The sequence below is a fragment of the Bufo gargarizans genome, chromosome 4, assembly GCF_014858855.1.
Source record: "Bufo gargarizans isolate SCDJY-AF-19 chromosome 4, ASM1485885v1, whole genome shotgun sequence".
Classification (NCBI taxonomy): domain Eukaryota; kingdom Metazoa; phylum Chordata; class Amphibia; order Anura; family Bufonidae; genus Bufo; species Bufo gargarizans.
Genome location: NC_058083.1, coordinates 492,733,059 through 492,754,245, shown reverse-complemented (window position 1 = coordinate 492,754,245; position 21,187 = coordinate 492,733,059). Strand labels below are relative to the sequence as shown.

At 44.8% G+C, this 21,187-nt stretch overlaps 1 protein-coding gene across 1 annotated transcript in view; it reads left to right on the top strand.

Moving 5' to 3' along the window:
* The window catches only part of TTC7A (tetratricopeptide repeat domain 7A), a 367,921-nt gene that overhangs the window by 34,769 nt on the left and 311,965 nt on the right, over positions 1-21,187 (top strand). The window contains exons 4-6 of the mRNA XM_044289765.1: positions 11,031-11,048; positions 12,998-13,110; positions 15,098-15,216. Of these exons, the coding sequence (XP_044145700.1) occupies positions 11,031-11,048; positions 12,998-13,110; positions 15,098-15,216 (250 nt within the window). The remainder of the gene's footprint in view (positions 1-11,030; positions 11,049-12,997; positions 13,111-15,097; positions 15,217-21,187) is intronic.

Sequence of the window (21,187 nt, the reverse complement as noted above, 5' to 3'; positions counted from 1 at the left end):
TTTCCTCTGCTCTTTTTCTTTCGTCTGGCTCCATGCTTCATGAGCGCTCCTCTGACCACACATTTGTAAGCAGCCCAGACTGTGAGGGGAGAAGCATTATCCACCTGGTTTTCTTTAAAGTAACACGAGAGAACCGTATGGATGTCCTGAGAGATTGCCAAGTCCCGTATCAGGGACTCTTTCATTTGCCACTGCCAGGACTTGGGTGCTGGGAGGGGAAATCTGAGAGAAGCATGGAGCATAGCGTGATCAGAGAAGGTCATAGAATCAATCAAGGAGGAGGCAAGGAGGGATACCGCTGAATGCCGTATTAGAAAATAGTCTAACCTAGAGTATACATCTCTTGCAGCGGAATAATGGGTTTAATCTCGAACATCCTGATTAACCGCCCTCCACACATCTACCAACTGATGAGAGTGTAGAAGGTGTTTGATACAATGAAGATAAGAGTAGGCCAGGTGCGAGGCCCCTCTAGATACGTCCACCAGAGGGTCCAAGGTGACATTTAAGTCCCCCCGACCAAGAGCACACCCTTTGTCTAGTCTCGACAGGATTACCGCTAAAGCCTTGCATTGGTTGGTATTGGGTAGGTATACATTCGCTAGAGTATAGATTTGACCCGCTAGACGGCTCTTTACAAATAGATATCTACCATTATCATCTGTCTGGGTATCTATCACTTCCCATGGGGTGGTTCTAGAGATTAGTATGCTTACTCCTCTTGACTTCGAAACTGAGTAACAGCTATGGTAAGAGTCTGGGTACCTGGGTGATCTTAAGAGAGGTACTGTGGCTCCCTTGCGGAAGTGTGTTTCCTGTATAAATGCAATTTGTACCTTCTTACTCCATAGGAGTTGGAGGATGAAGGATCTTTTCTCTGGTGTATTCAACCCATTGGTGTTGATAGATGCAAAGTTGATGGCAGACATAATTCTAGTCTTTTTGGCAAGGGAGAGAGAGAAAAGCAAAAGAAAAAAAAAAAGGGGGGGGGGGGGGAAGGAAAAGTTCAAGGAAGTGGATGGGTAGACCAACACACAAGAAGGGACTTAGGAGAAAAACACTACAGGTTAGGGTACTTTCACACTTGCGGCAGGACGGATCCGACAGGCTGTTCACCCTGTTGGATCCGTCCTTCCGCTATTTCGCCGTGCCGCCGGACCGCCGTTCCGTCCCCATTGACTATAATGGGGACGGGGCGGCGCTCAGGCGCAGTATGGCAGTTCGCAGTCAGAGGCCGCCGGACTAAAGAGTCGGACATGCAGGACTTTTAGTCCGGCGGCCTTTCGCAGTGCACTGCCGAACTGCGCAGGAGCGCCGCCACCGTCCCCATTATAGTCAATGGGGACGGAGCGGCGGTCCAGCGGAACTGCATAATAGTGGAAGGACGGATCCGACAGGGTGAACAGCCTGTTGGATCCGTCCTGCCGCAAGTGTGAAAGTACCCTTAGCTTTGTAAGCCAAATACCTGATCTAGCTAATCTAGAGCAGGTAAAGTAACAGTAACCAAAACTTGTGGAATAAACATAGCGAATCTCAGAGTGCCCACAATTAAGCAGACCAAGAGTCGCGTTTCTATGTAGGGAGAGGAGGAGCAAGTAAAGTTGCTGCCCTTTCCCTGGGCCAAGTATTACTTAACAGTATGACACCCCTGATGGGGGTCAGGCCTTATATTAGAATAAATTCCACTAATCAGAAAGGGGGACACAGAATGTACAGGGATCTTTTCTAGAGGGGACTACTTGACTTAAAACTGAAGTAATCAGCCACAGTCCACGGGTGCTGGTGCAATCTCCATGTGGGACTCCTGGTCACAGGTCTGTATCTCTGGAGAGGGTCTGCGTAAAGACCTGTCACAAGGGCGCATAGGAGGCAAGGCCGTCTGAGGCATGAGAATTGGAATATTTAACCAATCTGGTAAGGAGAGGGTGGTGATTTCCAAGAATCGAGATAAATCCTCTGATTGGTCTGGAGAGTGTAAAGTAAGGGATAGTCCATTTTTGCGGATAATAAGATGAAAAGGGTGTCCCCACCGGTATGTGGCTCCAGCTTCAGTGATCAATTGTAGGAGAGGTTTGAGAGTATGTCTCATTATCAGGGTGCGCCTCAAGACATCTGGCATGAGTTGGATCTGAGCCCCCGCGAACATTGTAGGACCTTGTCTCCAGGCCCTTTGTAGAATCTCCTCTTTCTCCCTGAAAAAATGAACCCTACATAAGACATCTCTAGGAGCCGAGTTATTCGGGAGCCTAGGACCCAACTACCTATTTACTCTGTCCAGTTCAATTACGGCATCTGGTGGTCTGGAGAGGAGGGTATTGAAGATACAGGTTACAGCTTTACGTAGTTCAGACGCAGTCACCTCTTCTGGTATCCCGCTTAGTTTGATATTGTTGCATCAACCTCTATTTTTTTGGTTGTCCACAAGCAGAAATATATGTCTGTTTAAGGCCCTTTTGTGAAGTCATGTTTTCTTCAACTGAATTAAGACGGGCTTCCAATGCAGAAGTGACCTGCACCTGTGTATTTAATTAAATAGAAATATTGCTCAGGTCTGTCTTGACGGCCGCAATGGCCTGATCGTGCTTGGATTCAACCCATAATATCATGGCTTCCATGTCGTGTTTAGTAGGCAGGTTACTAAGGAGGGATATATGCTTTAATTTCGGGCACTTAGATCTTCTGCTGCCCAGGGAGGAGGCCGAAGATGGGGACTCAGAGGCATCAGAGCAAGTGGGGGTCTGAAAAATTGCTGGAGTAGACAGGGGGTCCAGCCTAGCATCTGGCGTTGTTTGGGGCCTGTAACCAGAGACCAGTATAAAGTCCCTTGCGGTAAGGGAGAGGGTGCGCCAGTGCTCCACCCGTGAGGGCGATCTGTCCCCAGACTGAGGTCATATCTCTGGGGTGATTCAAAGAGGTCACCAATATAGGGGCTTTGAACGTTGAAGGGCCTGAGGGGTGTGCAGGCAGGATGTCACTCACCAGGCCTGACGAAGCAGGTGCGTCCTCCATTATGGAATCTCCCTGGGGCACGCTGGAGAGGAGCACTGGTGTCGGTGCAGCTGAGGCAGGGTGTCGAGGGGTCGACCGCCCTGACATTGGCGAGCTGTCGGGGTGTTTAGGGCTTGGTTGCGCTGCTGTAGCTGCCGCTCGCTCTTCAGTCGGCGCCATCTTTGATTCTGTAGCTGGGCGCGCTGTGGCCTGAGTTTGATTGAAGTATTGCGCAATATGCGGTTCCGGGGCCAGGAAAGAGGATCCCCGACGACCGGAGCGTCTGACCATCCTCCCTCAGGTAGAACGATCCAGGTGGATATGGCACAGGGTTATATGAGAAGCCCAGGGTCCGGGAGCTCTGTACAGTGCGTCTTCACGGCAACATGCTCAGCCCCCGCCCCCGCTGTATATTCTATATTCATATGGCATCCATATTATGGATCAGTAGCTCAGTCTTCAGTCTGGGAAGAATTATAGTGTGAAATACAGAAGTACTGTTTCAAGCGCAGCTGAAATGTGGTGTCGTATCTGCGGGTTAGAGCTCAGGAGGAGCTGAGCAGACTGATAACATTAAAACAGGTCAAGTAACAATATGGATTATCTTGTGGCACCTGTCAGAAGGGATGGGCAGCATTCAATTCCTGAACATGATGTGTTGGGCAAGCATAAGGAACCGTTTGACTTTGGGAAGTCATGCAATGGATTTCAGAGAAAACCCTGTAGGGAATTTTTTTTCCAACAAAATTATTACTCTGCTCAGCTTCCCCTGTGCTGTAATATGCTGCCTGCAGCTCATACACCGGGTTCAACATGACAGGTTCCTTTTAAGTTGGTTACCCCACGAACAGCATTCATCACATATCCGCTAGATGTCTCATTGCTGGGGGTCCGATCACTGAACTGACGGAGCACTGTCTATGCCAGTCCCACAGAAGTGAATGGAGCTGAGGATCGACAATCATACCATCCCTCCATTCACACTGGATGATCCCTGTTTTTGTGATCAGTGGGGGTCCCAGTAATTTGAATAGGTGATAAGTGCTGCTGCTGGTATAACCCCTTTAAGCCACAGTCACATATGTGGAATGGTTGCTGGATTTTCAGTGGGGATTCTGCACCGAAAATATGCGGCAATTTACAATGTAGCACATGTGGGTTTTTAAAACCCAATCCTTAGGGCTCATTCAGACGGCCGTATGCTGTTCGCAAAAATGCGGATCCATTTTTCAGCATGTCCGCAAAAAAAAACTGATTGCATTCCGCATTTTTGCGGACCCAAAGACTTCAATGGGGCCACGTCCTGATTTTCACTGACGAGTATAGGACGTGTTTTATTTGTTTTGCGGAGCCGTAGAACGGAAGAAAAGGGTCTGCATCTAATCCGCCAAAAAAATGATCTGCATTTTTGCAGACAGCATACGGCCGTCTAAATAAGCCCTTAGGTAGCCGAAAAAAATCCACGTGGATATCAGAGCATGCTCATTTGCAAAAATGCCTCCGATTTTCGCAGTTTGTTTTCCTTGCAATGTTCATATTATTTCATAATTTTTTTGGGTCCAGTCCGAAAAGAATCCCACACACATCAGCCAAATGTGGAGGACATTTAAGTGGCCCTCTCTACAGTATATTAACCCATTGCAGACATTACAGATATAACTAAGAAGTGACTGATGAAAATTGTATCCACAGCATAGAAAAGAACATCTCATGTTCCCTGGTGATTTTGGGTGGAAGTGCTCTTTACATCTCTTTTATATAATATATGGAGCAGCCGGGGACGATGCTTGACTCCCTGAAGCTTAACTGTCTTCTATCTCCTTTTTTTTTTGCTGCTTTGGGAATTGCGCTGCTGTCAGATGCTGCTTGTGATGCCTCCAAATCTATGGAATCTGATTCCTTTGAGAATATCTCTATAATCTTCTCCCTATCTGCTGCTCTTCACTCTCTGCTGTATCTACCTTGAGACTTCTCTCACCACCAGAACTCATCGAATGGTATGTACTGACCGCCGGAAATGCTGCATGTCTCTAACTGACGCCTCCAGCAAAGCACTGAGCGTCTTCTATGTGAAGTAATGGTCAAATAATTGTAAATTTTACATTGGGGTTGTTGGATTTTATGTTATCCAGGTTGTGTACAAGACTCAGGAGGATAACTCGAAGGGCGTTTTTGTGCATGCTCAGCAAATTTCTTGGTTGCGCCCTTCTGGGTGTTTTATTTCCCCCTATAAAAGTCCCACAGCTAAAGGGTATCTATGCATTAATCGTCACCATTACCAGTGACAGCTCCTATCCAGTGACAGCCACAGGGTCTCCAATAAAATTAAAGCGGAGACTGTAAATGAGGTCACAATGTGCCCCTATATACATTGTCATTTACAACGCTCTTATATACAGTAAAAATCCCTGTATACAGTGCCAGGCACAGACCTCATTATAAGCCAAAACCTCAGAAATCACTCATATCCATTGTCATGAAAGCCCCAGGGTGACCCTGTATACTGTACCATGTCATCCACTGCCCCTCATAAACAATAAAAGCCTTAGAGTGACCCCATATACATTGTCAATTATAATGCTTTTATATACAGTAAACACCCCAGTGCCAGACACAGACCATATCCATTGTCATCCCATGCCCCTCATAAACAATGAAAGCCATAGGGTGACCCGATATACAGAAAAAGATACTAAACATCCTGCACGATATGATACCTGAATATGCAGATGTACATGGCTGCATTTATTAAAGAAAAGTCACAGAAAATAATGCACTATAGTAATAGATGCAAACATAATATATGGACTAAGCCCTTACTCTCATCATAAAATCTGAGACTCCCAGCCAATATTATTTTGATCAAAACACATCTGTGCCGCCTACCCAGCGCCAAGGTGGTCTCAGTCAGGCAGGTCCTACTCTAAACCTATCTATCTATAATGATCCCCCCAGTGGCCTCCTCACATACCTATCATTGCTGGAGAGCAGGGAGCTGCGGTTAGTGAATGACAGGACCACCAGCTCCCCTGCGCTCCAGCAATGATAGGTATGTGAGGGGGCCACTGGGGGGATCATTACACTATGAGGGCCCCTTACACAGTATAATGACCCCCCCAGTGCCCCCCATTTAGTATAATGATCCCCAATGTCCCTCCATTCAGTATGATGACCACCAGAGCCCCCATTCAATATAATGACCCCCAGTGACCACCATACAGTATAATGACCTCCGGTGCCCCATTCATACAGTATAACCCCCAGTGTGGGGGCTACTGGGGGTCATTATTCTGAATGGGTGGCGACTGGGGGTTATTATTCTGAATAGAGGGCCACTGTGGGGTCATTATACTGTGTGTGGGGCCACTGGGGGTCATTATGCTGTGTTTGGGGCCACTGGTGGTCATTATACCCTGCGGGAGCCACAGAGGGACATGTAAATGTACAAAATGCCTCAAAGGGGCCCACTGGGATTTATCGCCCAAGGGCCCACATGAACCTGGAGCCGGCCCTGGTACCACCTAATCAAAGTCGCCTATGGTAGGGGGGCACAGATGTGTTTTGATCAAAATATATTGGCTGAGAGTCTCAGATTTTATCATATCAGAGTGACGGCTTAGTCCATATAGAATGTTGGCATCTATTGTGTTAGTGCATTATTTTCTGTGACCCCATATACAGTACCATGTCAGCCACAGCCTCCCCATTTACAGCACTGTCAAAGAACGCCTTCCCCATAAACAGTGTCAGGCACAAACTTCATCATAAACCAAAACTGCAAAAGGATCCCATATCCATTGTCATCTACAGCCCCTCATAAACAATGCAAGCACTAGAGTGACCCCATATACCGTGTCAGCCACAGCCTCCTCATTTACAGTACAGTTAAAGATCCCCTTCTCCATACACCGTGTCAGACACAGACCTCCTCATAAACCAGAACCGCAAAAATATCCCATATCCATTGTCATCCACAGCCCCTCATAAACAGTGACAGGCACAAGTCTCTGATAGATATCTATCTATCTCTATATATATATATATATATATATATATATATAGCCATAGTCATAGTCAGGGCATCTCCATATACAGTACCCATCTGCTGCCCTCCCTCTGCCAAGATGTCAGTATTACTATATAGACACCTCAAGAAAAGCGCTTTCTCATGGTGTCATATGAGCACAGTTCTTTTCTAACACTTAACTAAAATAAAGACCAAACCCAAATATGGTGCAAAATGGCCGCAGTCCTTTATTAAGGGTTAAAATACATAATAAACCAAATTTAATAAATAATTAATTAATTCATAAATTAATCAAACACCACTAAAACGTCAGTAAAAAACACAAATGTCCCCCTAGCGAGGACCACAACTTCAAAGGGGAGGGCAGGCGGGACGACATCTTCTCTTGTTCACAGGTTCGGCGACTGACAGCTCTGAACCCGCTTGACAGCTCCTATAAATATTCCAAATTCCCGCCACAGAGAACGGCTGGCCAATCATGGGAGGGGCAGAAAACAGGTACCCCAGATACAGATAAGCAACCATCGTCCAATCAGAATCCGCCAATAGATTTACCTCAGGTTAGCTGAAAAATAAATGGCAGAAAGAAAGCACAAAGCAGGGAAAAAAAGGACAGAACCTAATATAATACAAGAGAGCACGTAAAATACAGTTACCCCCATCATGCTCAATGACACCATAGTGGGACTCTGGCATCCGCCTCTGTGCCCACTGTCATTCTGCGTGTGTGCTTGTCTCAGTGAGAAACCCGTTGACCCTGGGAGTAAGATGGGGACCAGTGCGTGCATTACGAAAAAGACAATAATGTAAAAAAACAGATGCAGAAGCAAACACACACTACACACTACTCGAGGCACTAAGAGGTAGGCAAACAGTGAATATGGATTATCTTGAACTGCATTACTGCTATACTTACTGTACATGAAAATATGAGGTACTGTGCACACCAATTGTGCGCGCCCGTTCACCAGCGACAAGGTGGCCTCTTTGGATGGGAATGTACACCATCAGACTTGCTTCTCCTGGGCCTAGGCCTACAGAATGAATTTGGCTATTCTATTTTTTAATTAAAAGCCTTGAACTGATGGGCACGGTCCACGGAAAACTGCAATGATGCGTCTGCTCGCAAAAGGGAAACACACTGCACATTCGCCAGTGGTCTGCTGGACAGCCTGTTGATGAGGTAGATTAGGGGCCAACAGAAGGTTCACCAGGACACTTAAAAGGTTCACTAGGACACTTAGAAGGTTCACAGACTCCCGGCGGACACTTGCTGGTTCCTTTTCTAAGGCAATAATGAGACTAATAGAACTTTAGAAAAGTCTTGTAATGTCAGACAAGGTTGTGGGAACAGATTTTAGGGCTAAAACCGCGGGATCTGGTTTCCTTTAATTTTCTGCATTAATGCTCACTGTGGGAAAAAACAAATACAAATGTCCTTGTGAATGTGTCCTTAAAGGGGTATCCCGGGATTTTAGAAGTAATGCTCTATTCCCAGAATAAGCTATCAATATCTGACAGTGAGGGTCCGACACCTCGGCCAATCAGATGTCGCTCCTTCGACAGAAGTCGGCACTGAAACTACACAGGAGCCGTCCATTGTCTAGTGGACGGAGCTAATTACTGCAGCACTGCTCCTATTGAAGTGCATGGGAGTCATCCAGTCGCCAGATCCGTCCGCTAGACAATGGACAGAACTGTGTATTTCAGTGCCGGAGCTATGCTAAAAACAGCAGATTGGTGGGAGTGCAGGTTGTCAGACCCCTGATGGTCAGTTATCGATGGCCTGTCCTGAGGATAGGCCATCAATAGCAAAATCTTGGCCCCTTTAAGATGTTATTGTACATGCTAAGATGGACATTTTCACTGCAGCAGCCAAACGAGTCACTCACTTCTTGCTCCTGTCGTGGGTTCAGAACTGGGAAAGTCAGCGTCCTCCACCGCATGTTTTTGTTGATCCCTTTCCAGAAGACTTCAGCACGTCATCCATATATCATCAAGTCCACTTAATTACAGTGTCTTTTTGAACTCATGATCTTTTTTGCATTTTCCATCAAAATGATTCATTGTTAAATAAACGATTGGCTCAGTTCACAGCTCCTTTAACATGGAGCCCAGTCCGCTCCCTACCACTAGAGCTTTAAAAAAGCTTTCACCATCAAATACCATATGACTGGCTCACATAAATCAGATATTTATTAACTAGACATAATGCGCACAATTCAACGTACTCTAACTATTCCAAAAGTCTGTACAAAAATATACCTTATACTCCCCACATATCAATTAATATACATTCATAATAAATGCAAAAACGCAAAAAAATAATGCAAAAAGTGTAAAATGGGTCTTTGTCCCACCACCTATATCATGCGGAGCTCTCGTATGCATATATACTGAATACAGTTGAGGATATATTTTGCTGCCACGTTAAAATAATTGTTTCAATTATCTATTTGTTCACTCGTCTTATGCATTAAAACTGGATAAATTGTATCAGTTTTGACACATGTGGCGCCTTCCTCCTTTTTTTTTATATCAGAGTCTTCACTAACACCCCACTGTATGTGGAGATCTTGTTAAAGTTCGCAAAACATGTATATCTTACATCCATACACCTTATAGGGAAAAATGCTGGATCCGGCATTCAGGCAAGTCTCCAGTTTTTTTCGCCGGAGATAAAACCGCGGCATGCTACGGTTTTATCTCTTACCTGATCAGTCAAAACGACTGAACTGAAGACATCCTGATGCATCCTGAACGGATTACTCTCCATTCAGAATGCATTGGGATAAAACTGATCAGTCTTAAAAATGCCTGATCAGTCGAAAAAATGCATTGAAATGCCAGATCCGGCATTTATTTTTTTCACCTTTTTTTCAGTCTGCGCATGCACAGAACGGAACGACGGATCTGGTATTCCGGTGTTCTGAATGCCGGATCCGGCACTAATACATCCCTATGGGAAAAAATGCCAGATCCGGCGTTCAGGCAAGTCTTCAGTTTTTTTCGCCGGAGATAAAACCGTAGCATGCATGGGGATAAAACTGATCAGTTCTTTTCCGGTATTGAGCCCCTGTGACGGAACTCTATGCCGGAAAAGAAAAACGCTAGTGTGAAAGTGCCCTTAGACGAGTGAACGAATAGATAATTGAAACAATTATTTTAACATGGCAGCAATATATCCTCAACTGTATTCAGTATATATACCTGTGAGAGCTCCGCATGATATAGGTGGTGGGACCAAGACCTATTTTACATTTTATATTTTACATTTTATGCATTATTTTCTGGCGTTTTTGCATTTATTGTGAATGTATATTAGATGATATGTGGGGAGTATAGGTATATTTTTGTACAGACTTTTGGAATAGTTAGAGTACGTTGAATTGTGTGCATTATGTCTAGTTAATACATATCTGATTTATGTGAGCCAGTCATATGGTATTTGATGATTAATTGTTACTTTTATTACTTCTGTGTAAGTTTCTTGATCATTTTGATGTCGTACATTGCTCTTTTTTATAGGAATCATTTTCTGTGGTACCTAACCCCAATCAAAATGTATAAAATAAAAATTCAAAAAGGATCTGAAATCTACATTGAGCATCTAAAATAAACATTTGTGATTGGATCATACATTTTTTTCAGAATCCTGGCCCAGGAGAGAGATCAGCTCATTTGTTATGTAAAGCATGGGGTCCATCGAGCCCTCTGATGAATGCTGTTGTGTGGTCTTGAGTTGTTATTATTAGTGTTGATACTTCGATAAGCCGAACTTTAGACGCTAAACTTAAAACACAAGTTCGCTCAACACTAGTTATTATCTCTTAGTAAATGTGTATTGTATTGTACTCACGTGTGGTGCTACACTTACTATTCATGAAAATATGAGGCACTTTGCACACATTTTTCTTCACATTTGTGTTGGCCCATGTACCAACGATAAGGTGCCCTCTTTGAATAGCAATACACGCTATCAGATTTGCCTCTTTTGGGCCTAGGTCTGCAAAAGGAATTCAGCTATACAGGGGTGTAGCTATAGGGGAAGCGGCTGCTTTGTGACCCGAACTCAGATGGGGCCCACCCAGGATAAGGACTAAAAAATGTTATTCTCAGGGCCCCCTAAACAGTATTATAACAATGACATTACAGTGACACTGTAGGAAACGGACGTAGTGGCTGTGAGAGCCATCTTGACTAGCCACCGGAGTGGGGGTTGCACAGGAGGAGGGGATTGTGAAGAAGTTTTGGGGGAGGGATTCAGAAATTTGCTGTGGGGCCCAGTCATTTCTAGTTACGCCACTGCAGCTATACTATTCTTTGATTACAAACCTTGGACTGATGAACAGTAGTGGCCGATCCACAGAAAATTATTGTCATGCCTCTGCTCTAGGGATGAACAATTTGATTCTTCACATGTCCCCAGTGGTGAAGAAGCGTCCACCTGCCACCTGATTAACATCTCGCCTGGTCCTGAGACGCTGCTCTACTGAAACAGTGACTGGACTGTGCACACGTCGCTCCTCTTCTGAAAAGCAGCGCATGAACAGTAGCCTCTGAATTTGCACTTTTGCTCGAGTGCAAGATTGTCTGTCTTGGGCGAGATTTCTCAGGGAGGCAGATGGGTGCTTCTTCACCTGCGGGGACAGACCCTCGTAGATGAAGAACTTTTGCTGATGAGAGAAATTGATTTGTTAGAATTGATTCACTCCTTCCTACTCTGCTCACAAAAGAGAAAACACCCTGCACATGCGCCACTGCACATGCCTGTCAACACACGATTTTGATTTAATCATTTATGGTAAATCCACACCATAAACCAGAGTTGCCAACAGTGCCGAATTTTCCCTGTGAATATGGTTTGCTACGGCCCGAAATTTGGGTGGCATATATGTAGATCCCTCTCATAAGTGGGCTTTCCAGGCGTGTTTGGTCGTGTTAATTTCCCAAGTTTATCACTACAAATGTTGGTAAGTATACATAAACCATTCCAGAATGGAGGAGATGTGGTGGAGAGGTGGTCACGCATACATGTAACTATCCCTATTGTATGGCAGTTGTGAAAAATTCTAATGTTTCTATAACCCCAATAAATTACAGTGTAGCTGGCTGTGTACATGCTTGCTGAATAGAAGAGCAAAGAGTATGGTATGCTGTATATAGAGGCAGTATGATAGTGTGGCCCTCAGCACTGTACTTCACTTCTGCCGTAGACGTTAGGAGCCAGCTCCCATAGACATCAGTAGAAAATTGCTCAATATGTTACATGCTGGGAGAAAAAATTAGTAGGCACATTGACGACTTGGCTCCTGGAATCCTCCTGGCTCCTGTGCGTCTATTATATTTGACTAGTTTCTTATTTAAATATTTCTCCTAAAATTCCCTTTAAAGTAGGCAGAGTTCCAGATTTCTTGACTAGCTATTGTGTGTGTATTTATTCTTCTCTTCCTTTGACTGTTTCTACGAGGAGCACGTGAGACGCTCATGAAAAACCACGGCTTGAGCTAATATTTGAGCTTTGGTTTCTTACTATTCATAGGAAGTAACTGGAACAATACCTTAAGACTTTACCAGTTCTTTATGCCTTTAATATGGATTGTAACAAAGGAAATGTGTAATACACGATCCCCGGGCCTGAGTCTACAAATCCGAGCACCGGGCACTGGATTAGAGTAACAGGCAGTGGGTGTGGACCCACCGGGACAACTCTCCAGTTTGTCTTTGGGCTACACCGAAGGTTGTTGTCCTGGTGGTTCTTTGGTGTTCACCCTTTAACCCCTGTAGAGGTACATTCATGTGAACGAGCCCTTATACTGAATCTTTTCCCATAGATCTATATATCAATCTGCTCAGCTCCTCCTGCTCTTAATGTGCTACCTGCAGAGTCGACAGCATTTTTGTTCTCTTTAAACTTAAAGTGAAGTGCACTCTTCTGTTACTGCTTTTTTATGTCCCTAAGGTTTGTCAGTTAGAGCGCAGTACATGCGACCATTGCTTCCCGCGCTCGTCTGTCAGAGAGAGAAGAGGAAGCTGTTGCTTGCTTTGAGAAGGCCAGCTGGATTGCCCAAGTCTTCTTACAAGAATTAGACAAGGTGTGTAATAACTCATGATCCCAGAGAGGAGTATGTTATATTTATCACCATTCGTGCCATCAGTGAGGCAGATGTGTGCATCAGCGTCCATACTGCCTTTTGAGTCTCGAGAATAGCAGTGATAATGCGGGAGACATTATCCTTCCTTAAAGGGGTTTTCCGAGATATATTTTTATTGATGACCTATCCTCTGAAAGGGTCATTAGCATCTGATCGGTGGAGATCCGACACCTCGGACCGCTACAATATAGCTGTTTGAGAAGGCACCAGCATCCTGTGAGGGCCGCAGCCTTCTCTCAGCTCACTAAGCACAAGTGACGTACATTGGATAGCGGCCGTGCTTGGTATCGCAGCTCAGCCCTATTCACTTCAATGGGGCCGAACTACAACTAGGCCACGTGACCAATGAACTTCATGTTACATGGCTGAGGAAAAGCTGGAGAAGGCCGTGGCTGCGAGCGCCAGTGCCTTCTCGAACAGCTATATCGTGGTGGTCCCAGGTGTCGGATCTCCACTGATCAGATACTAATGACCTATTCAGAAGATAATCAGTAAAAATATCTCGGAAAACCCCTTTAATAATCTCGTACCTAATGTTACACACACATATTTTAAGTATTGCAGCTTGTAATCTATAACAATATTGTCCTTGTTGTCTTGTCAATCACAAAGACTTCATGTGAGCTTATGGGGGTACGTATACGCAGCAGCCAGTCTGAACAGTCAGAGCGGCAGTGTAAAGCATGAGGGGGAAGAACAGAACAACAGTGTGAGACATGAGTTAAATTTTAAACAATGCAACTAAATCTGACCACACACATTGCATAGTTGTTGGCCAGATGCTTATATGGCTGATATTTATCTTAATCTAAACCCCCCCCCCTCCAATATACATGCATGCTTGGCGACTATGCGTGTGCTCTTAATGGGGAGAGGGGAGTAAACTGCTGCCAGAGACCTCTGGTTGAGTCTTTTCACAAAAATTTTGGCCTTTTGAAATCCAGAGGCCTGATGTTTATCTCCTCCAACGTCTGCCATTGAAGTAGAGTCAGGAGGCCACCATACACATTAGATGGTTGGCCAGTGCCAATGAAATCGGTGGGTTTCGCCGACGTAACTCTGCCCTTATTTTAGTTTATGACAACAAAAAAAAGCATTACCCAGTATGGGGAAACAGTATAGCAAGCAACAGGTGAAACTGTTCCAATACTTCTGTTCGTGTCATGGGTAGGGGGCGACACTGAACACTTTCTATAGCATGCAAAAAAAGGGAAAAATGCGCTGCCCGGCTTATTTCACACTACACGGATCCTATTCTTCTGTGGTGGTATGAAGAGGTTGTCATCTCTCTTATCAATCTCTACCCCCAGCGGGCTCACAGTTTACGGTCATTTATCTATATCAGAGACACTCGCCAGTGGGCAATTTCATAGGAAGTCTATGGGGGAGACTTATCCTCTCCCTTCCACCAAAAAACTGACTTTAAAAAGTCACAAGTTGCGTTTTTTGAATGTGACTTTAAAAACCCTCCAAAAAACAGCCAAAACAAATTTATCTTCATTTACATCAGTTTTCTGGTGCAAATGAAGCCAGAAATCTCCGGCAGCTCTGAGCTGTGGTACATTTCTGTTTAGGCTCATGGACTGCCGGAGGATGCGCTTAATTTATGCACATTAGGCACACGTTCCGGCAGCGAAGTGGGGATATCTATCAAGACCAGCGTAAAAAGCACCTTGCTAAATCTTCACCCAGTGAACCTTTCAGTAAGCTTCTTTTGTAATGTGGGGAGCAAAGTGGAGTCCCCAGAAGGAGCGCGGGTTGACAAAAGAGCTAACAAAATCACCTCAAGATTGCTTCCCGTAATCAGAAGTGATTGTCCATACACCTCCGCTATCACTTTATTCTGCTTGCCCTTGTTTGGTATTTATAGTTTTTTTTGTTGCTTTAACCTTTTTTCATTGTTTATTTTTATAACGTATGTTTTTAGAGTATGACTAGCAGTCACTCGAAGAATTCCAAGAGCAGCTCTTCCTGTCACGACTTCGAACTTAGCTACTTCCTGGAGGCAGCCCTGCAAGGAGCCTATGCAGCACATTTTAAGAGGGGGTAAGTGATTAGATTTAGTTTGCTCTAACATAATAATTGTATACTGAACTTTATTTTATAAGGATTTTTCTTAACTCTTTGTGACCACCCATACACCTTTTTACTGCGGTTACTAAGGAGTCTTAGGCTGGGCCGCTGGCTTTTTATGGCGACCCAGTGTAAGCGCTGCACAGGTCTCCCATGCAGAGGAGAGCGGGGACATGGCTATAACATTAGAGCCGCACTCCTCCACTAACGGCCTGGACCAGCGGAAGAGCAGATCCGGGACGTTTAGCCCCTTACATTCCGTGGGCAATAGGACCAGCGGCATGTAAGTGGTTACAGAGGGAGCGGACTACCTCTGTCCCTCATTGGCACCCCACAAATGAGATTGTGGGGTGCTCATGTGTATGCATGCAGGCCTGGGCCTAGTGAAGCCCCCAGGCCTGCCTCTAGAGTGTCCTAGCAGGCTGTGCTTCTCTGGTGCAGCCTGCTGGTGAATGTCAGTATAACAGTGACATTAAAATATAATGCACTACAGCAGGCATGGCCAACCTGCGGCTCTCCAGCTGTTGTAAAACTACAACTCCCACCGTGCCCTGCTGCAGGCTAATAGCTGTAGGTAGTCTGGGCATGCTGGGAGTTGTAGTTTTGCAGCAGCTGGAGAGCCTCAGGTTAGCCATCCCTGCACTACAGGAATAGTGTAATATATTTTAGAAAGATTGCCTATTATAGTTCCCCTGTGAAACTATTAAATGGTTAAAAACAAAGTATAAAACATTCCAAAACGCTTTTCAATTGCAAAATTGCAATAATAAAATATCTACATCTTTGGTATCGCTGCATCCATAAAAACCCCAACTATGCAATTATCATGTAATTTATCCCGTATGGTGAACACCATAAAAAAAGCAATAAAAAATTTGCAGAATTCCTGCTTTTTGCTTATTCGCTGCACAAAACGGAATAAGAATGGATCAATAAGTGTTATGTACCCCAAAATGATAGCAATGAAAACTTCAAGGTGTCCTGCAAAAATTATCTTATTTAGGCCTCATGCACACGACCGTGCAGTTTTTTGCGGTCCGCAAACCGCGGATCTGCAAAAAACGGAAGCCACCCGTGTTGCCTTCCGCAGTTTGCGGAACGGAACGGGCGCCGGCAATATAAATACCTATTCTTGTCCGCAAACCACGGACAAGAATAGGACATGTTATATTTTTTTTGCGTGGCCGCGGAACGGAGCCACGGATGCGGACAGCACACGGAGTGCTTTCCGCATCTTTTGCGGCCCCATTGAAATTAATGGGTCCGCATCCGAGCCGCCAAAACGGCGGCTCGGATGCGGACCCAAACAACGGTCGTGTGCATGAGGCCTTATGCTAATAGTAAATGCAGCAAAATTTACAATATAAAAACTCAATGGCAGTATTGCTGTTTTTTTCCCGTCCCAGAAAGAGTTAATAAAAGTTAATCAATAAGTTATGTGTACCCCAAAATAGCAACATTAAAAACAGCATAGATGGAAAAATAAAAAAGTTATAGCTTTTGTAAGGCGACAATGAAAAAAAAATTAAAAAAAATCTCAGCAAGGCTCAAAACAGGCTAGTCACTAAGGGATTATCAGTGTTTTCCAGGATTACTATGTTATTTAACAGATACTCGTGTAGTTGCTTACCTCTGTACATCTTCCTCATGCTTTTTTTACCCATTTTCTCTATGTTATCCAATTGCTCTGGTTCGTTTCCTGTATATGGCACTTCCTGTTCCTGTATCCAACCAAACCCATAATGCACTTCTCCTTTCTCTACCACAGCTCCAGCACCGCCTCTAACAACACCCAGCTAGTTTATAGCTCCTCCCACCAGCTAGTTATATAGACACTCCCCTATCACTGCCCCGCCCATGGACATAACCTCACAGGAAATAAGAAAGAGCTGCATGGACATAGTCATGTGACCACAGTCCAGAATGGGAGATAGGAGCAGTAAATTACAGCTACCTTCATAAATGATTATTATAATGCTAACTGGAAAACCCCTTTAAGGGTATGTTCACATTGGTAAATTGTTTTTAGTGGGAATCTGCATTGCATGGGACATTGACTGGGACTAATCCATGGTCAGATCTCCAACATGATAATCTACAAATCGGCGGTAGTAATCTTATCGTCAGCCACGGGTTACCTCCTTGGATTCCCTGTGGGAAAATCCTGTCTGTAATTGCCAGACTGCGCTTGTAATTGCTTAATGACCCTTGACATACCAGTACATCATGGCACCAAGTGACTAGCTGACCTTTGACATACTAGTACGTCATGATGATTGGGCGGACACAGGAGCTGCGTGCTCTCGATCAATGCAGGGGCCCCTGCTGTATCCGCCACCATCACTGTAAACGGCAATGCCGGCGGATTAACCCCTTATATGCCGCTATCAACACTGACCGCGGCATGTAAGAGAATGACAGAGGGAGAGGGCTCTCCATCGGCCCCCCGCACTGCGCTGACAGGGGGCCGATGGCTGCCATGGCAACCCCAGGCCTCACAAAGGCCTCGCTGTCTGCCATGTATGGAAGCCCGAGACCCAGCCGCCAGCAGGCATTGCGCTATTTGGAGAGATCCTTTTTCTTTCCCATGTTGCTTGAAACCTGGGGCCTGCTTAAGTAGTTTTCCTTTAATTGGGCTCACCTGGCAAACTAATTATCACAGGTGTTTGAGATTGATTTCAGTGATCCAGAGAGCCCTGAGACACAGTACCACCCATGAGTTTAATTGAAAAACCAAAAAAATTACATCTTCATGACACTTAAATCCAACTTGCATAATAATTTGTAACGCAAAAGGTGCCAGTAAACAAAAAAGAACTTGTCCCGCAAAAAACAAGCTTCGGTAAGGCTGGGAGTAAAAAAAAAAAAAAAAAAAAAAATTTAAAATCGACTGGTCTTGAAGGGGTTAAGAACATTTCTTATCTATTAACCATTAGCCTTGCTACAGGGGTTGTCATCCAGATTTACTAGACTGTATGTGAGATCTCATTTGTTATCTAGTTCTGATGTTGCTGCAGATCTAGGCATACTGTATTTGCTGTTTAAAGGGACTCTGTCACCACTTTCTAACCCCCTCTTTTAAAAATATTGTTCTGTCCATGGAGCCCTTGTGATTACTAAGGTGTTGTTATAAGCTAAATCTGCTGGCTCGTTTTGATAAAAAAACGTTTTATCCTACCTGTCAGTCATATAGTTAAGGTGCCCAGGGCGTTTCTCATGGTCTGAAGATGCCGCCCGCCGCCGTTGGTGCCCAGCTCCTCCTCCGCTCTCGTCAGCGCCGCCTGAAAATCAAGAAATACGCCTCCGGCTCTCCCTCACTCCCCCCTCCTTCTTTTCTAAGATCCCGTGCGTGCGCACAGGCCTGTGCCTGATGCGCCCGTGCAGACTTTTAGATTCAGCCTCATTAAGCGAAGTGCGCATGCGCGCGCACTTCGCTCAACCTCCTCATAAGACGAACACTGCCGCCAGCCAGTCAGAGCCTGCCAAGAGCTGTCCGGAGCCGCACGTCTGCCCACGTCTGTGCGCACGCGCGGGATCTTAGAAAAGAAGGAGGGGGGAGTGAGGGAGAGCCGGAGGCGTATTTCTTGATTTTCAGGCGGCGCTGACGAGAGCGGAGGAGGAGCTGGGCACTAACGGCGGTGGCGGCGGGCGGCATCTTCAGACCATGAGAAACGCCCTGGGCACCTTAACTATATGACTGACAGGTTAGATAAAACGTTTTTTTATCAAAACGAGCCAGCAGATTTAGCTTATAACAACACCTTAGTAATCACAAGGGCTCCATGGACAGAACAATATTTTTAAAAGAGGGGGTTAGAAACTGGTGACCGAGTCCCTTTAAGGCTACAGTATATGGGAGCTGTGTATTGGCCATTGTTCTCACCTAGGTTTTATAAAAGCGGTCTACAGAATTCTTGAGAACTTCACAGCAGATGGAGGATTTTACCGTATGTTGATGATTTTTCTGTATTTTACTTATGAAAGGTTTGTCATACCTCCGCTCAGCAGTTACCGCCGGCACGTTGCAGAGTCTATGCCCGGCTACTTGAAATGTGTTTTCTTCCTTTAATTACATTTAATCCGTGAATCACTTACAGGATGTGAGGAATTACAAGTCTTCCAGGGGATGGATGAGTCAGGGTTTGTAAAATGTGGTAACATTGTATCACTGGGTCTGAGAAGGAAATTGGCTCTTCTTTTTTAAAGTGGTTGTCCTACAAATAATATGCTACAGTTTTCTTTTTTTATAGTATTTTATTGGATTTTCAATAAACAGGACATAAGCTGCCGGCACATCCAGAACATGGACGTGTTGGTGACCAAGAATAAATGCGAACAAGGTGCAAATAGTAGAATGTACATACAGAATATTATGCGTATCATATGGTGGATACATGAGCAATATAAGTAGACAAAATAAGTAACAGGCCAGGATGACAGTTAAGATTCATGCATGTTTATCCGGTATCTAGTAGTAGACAGCAAGTTGTAAGATCAGGGGTTCAGATCGACCGATCTAAAGTTGGAGAGTGGCTACGTAAGCGGAGGTATAGTTGTTCAAATGGGTATCGGCGTGTTGGTTAGTGTGTGGTTCCATAAGAACTCTCAGACCACAAATGCCATGTGCGGTGGAGGTTCAACGGAGAGGGTCAATGCTTTCTCATATTGGAAGGTTGTTGTGATAGTAGAAAGTACCTCATCTATTGGAGACATCTGTTCCCTTCAGTGTCTAGTAATCACACATTTGGCTATCACCAATATCTTACAGCATAATACCCAACTGCGTCTAGGGATTTTGTCCAATTCTAGAAATAGCAATGCCATTTGAGCGATATGTAAACATGGCGCCCTCAGCGCACGTGCGGTGGGCGCCATGGCCGTCAGGTCTCTGCTGTTTCATACAGCAGAGACCTGCAGGCTAATTACCGTGAACGGTAATAATGCCGATCGCAGTAATTAAATGCTTTAGATGCCGTGATCAAGCGAGATCAGGGCATGTAAATGCGCAAAAACTCAGAAGTTCGCGCATCCAGGCTTCCTACCGATGCCCCGTGTGGCCAATGTGGCTATTGGTAGCTGCGCTGAACACTGTAAGCCTCGCTGACAAGGCTTTAAGTGTTCATGCTGCAATTCTTATTTTGGCCACCAGATGGCAGGCCAGGATAAGAAATGAGCAACTTCTAGTTTAAATGCCATTTTAAAAATCCCAATTTATTTTTACACTATTTAGACATAAAAAACGTACACATATGAGGTATCGTTGTAATTGTACTGACCCAGAATATGAAGGGCATGGGTCAGTTTTGCCATAAATGAAACGCCGTGGGAACCAAACCTGTAAAACGGTGGAGGAATAGCTTCTTTTTTTTTTTTCAATTCCACCCAATTTTTGTTTTACTGCTTCCCACTACATTTTATGCCATAATTAATGGTAGCATTAGAAGTACAACCTGTCCCACAAAAAATAAGCCCTGTTATAGCGATGTGACCGGAAATATAAAAAAGTTATGGCTCAAGGAAAATGGGGAAGAAAAATGAAAATGCAAAAACGAAAAAAACTCCGGTATCGTAAGGGTTTAGCATGGAGGAAAGCATATCAAACATTTCTGTCCAGTATGCCTCAAGTTTAGGGCAAGACCATAATGTGTGTAGTAGTGTGCCTACCTGACCTCAATGCAGAGTGGAGAAGACGTGGGGTATACTCTGTGAAGCCTGTCCGGGGTATGCTAGGTGAACTACCTGTAAGGCAGAAGTCCATGCTGTCACTTCTAAAGTACAGCCCAGGTCCCTCTCCCACTGTGGGTATGGCCGAGGCTCACTAAATGAAGCATGGGAGTTTATTAGGCCTTACATGCCTTGTAGTGTTTAGTCTTTTTCCTTAGGATCTGGGGGGGGGGGGGGGGGGACACATTCCCCCTTGGGGTTAGCTTCTTAGTGCACTCAT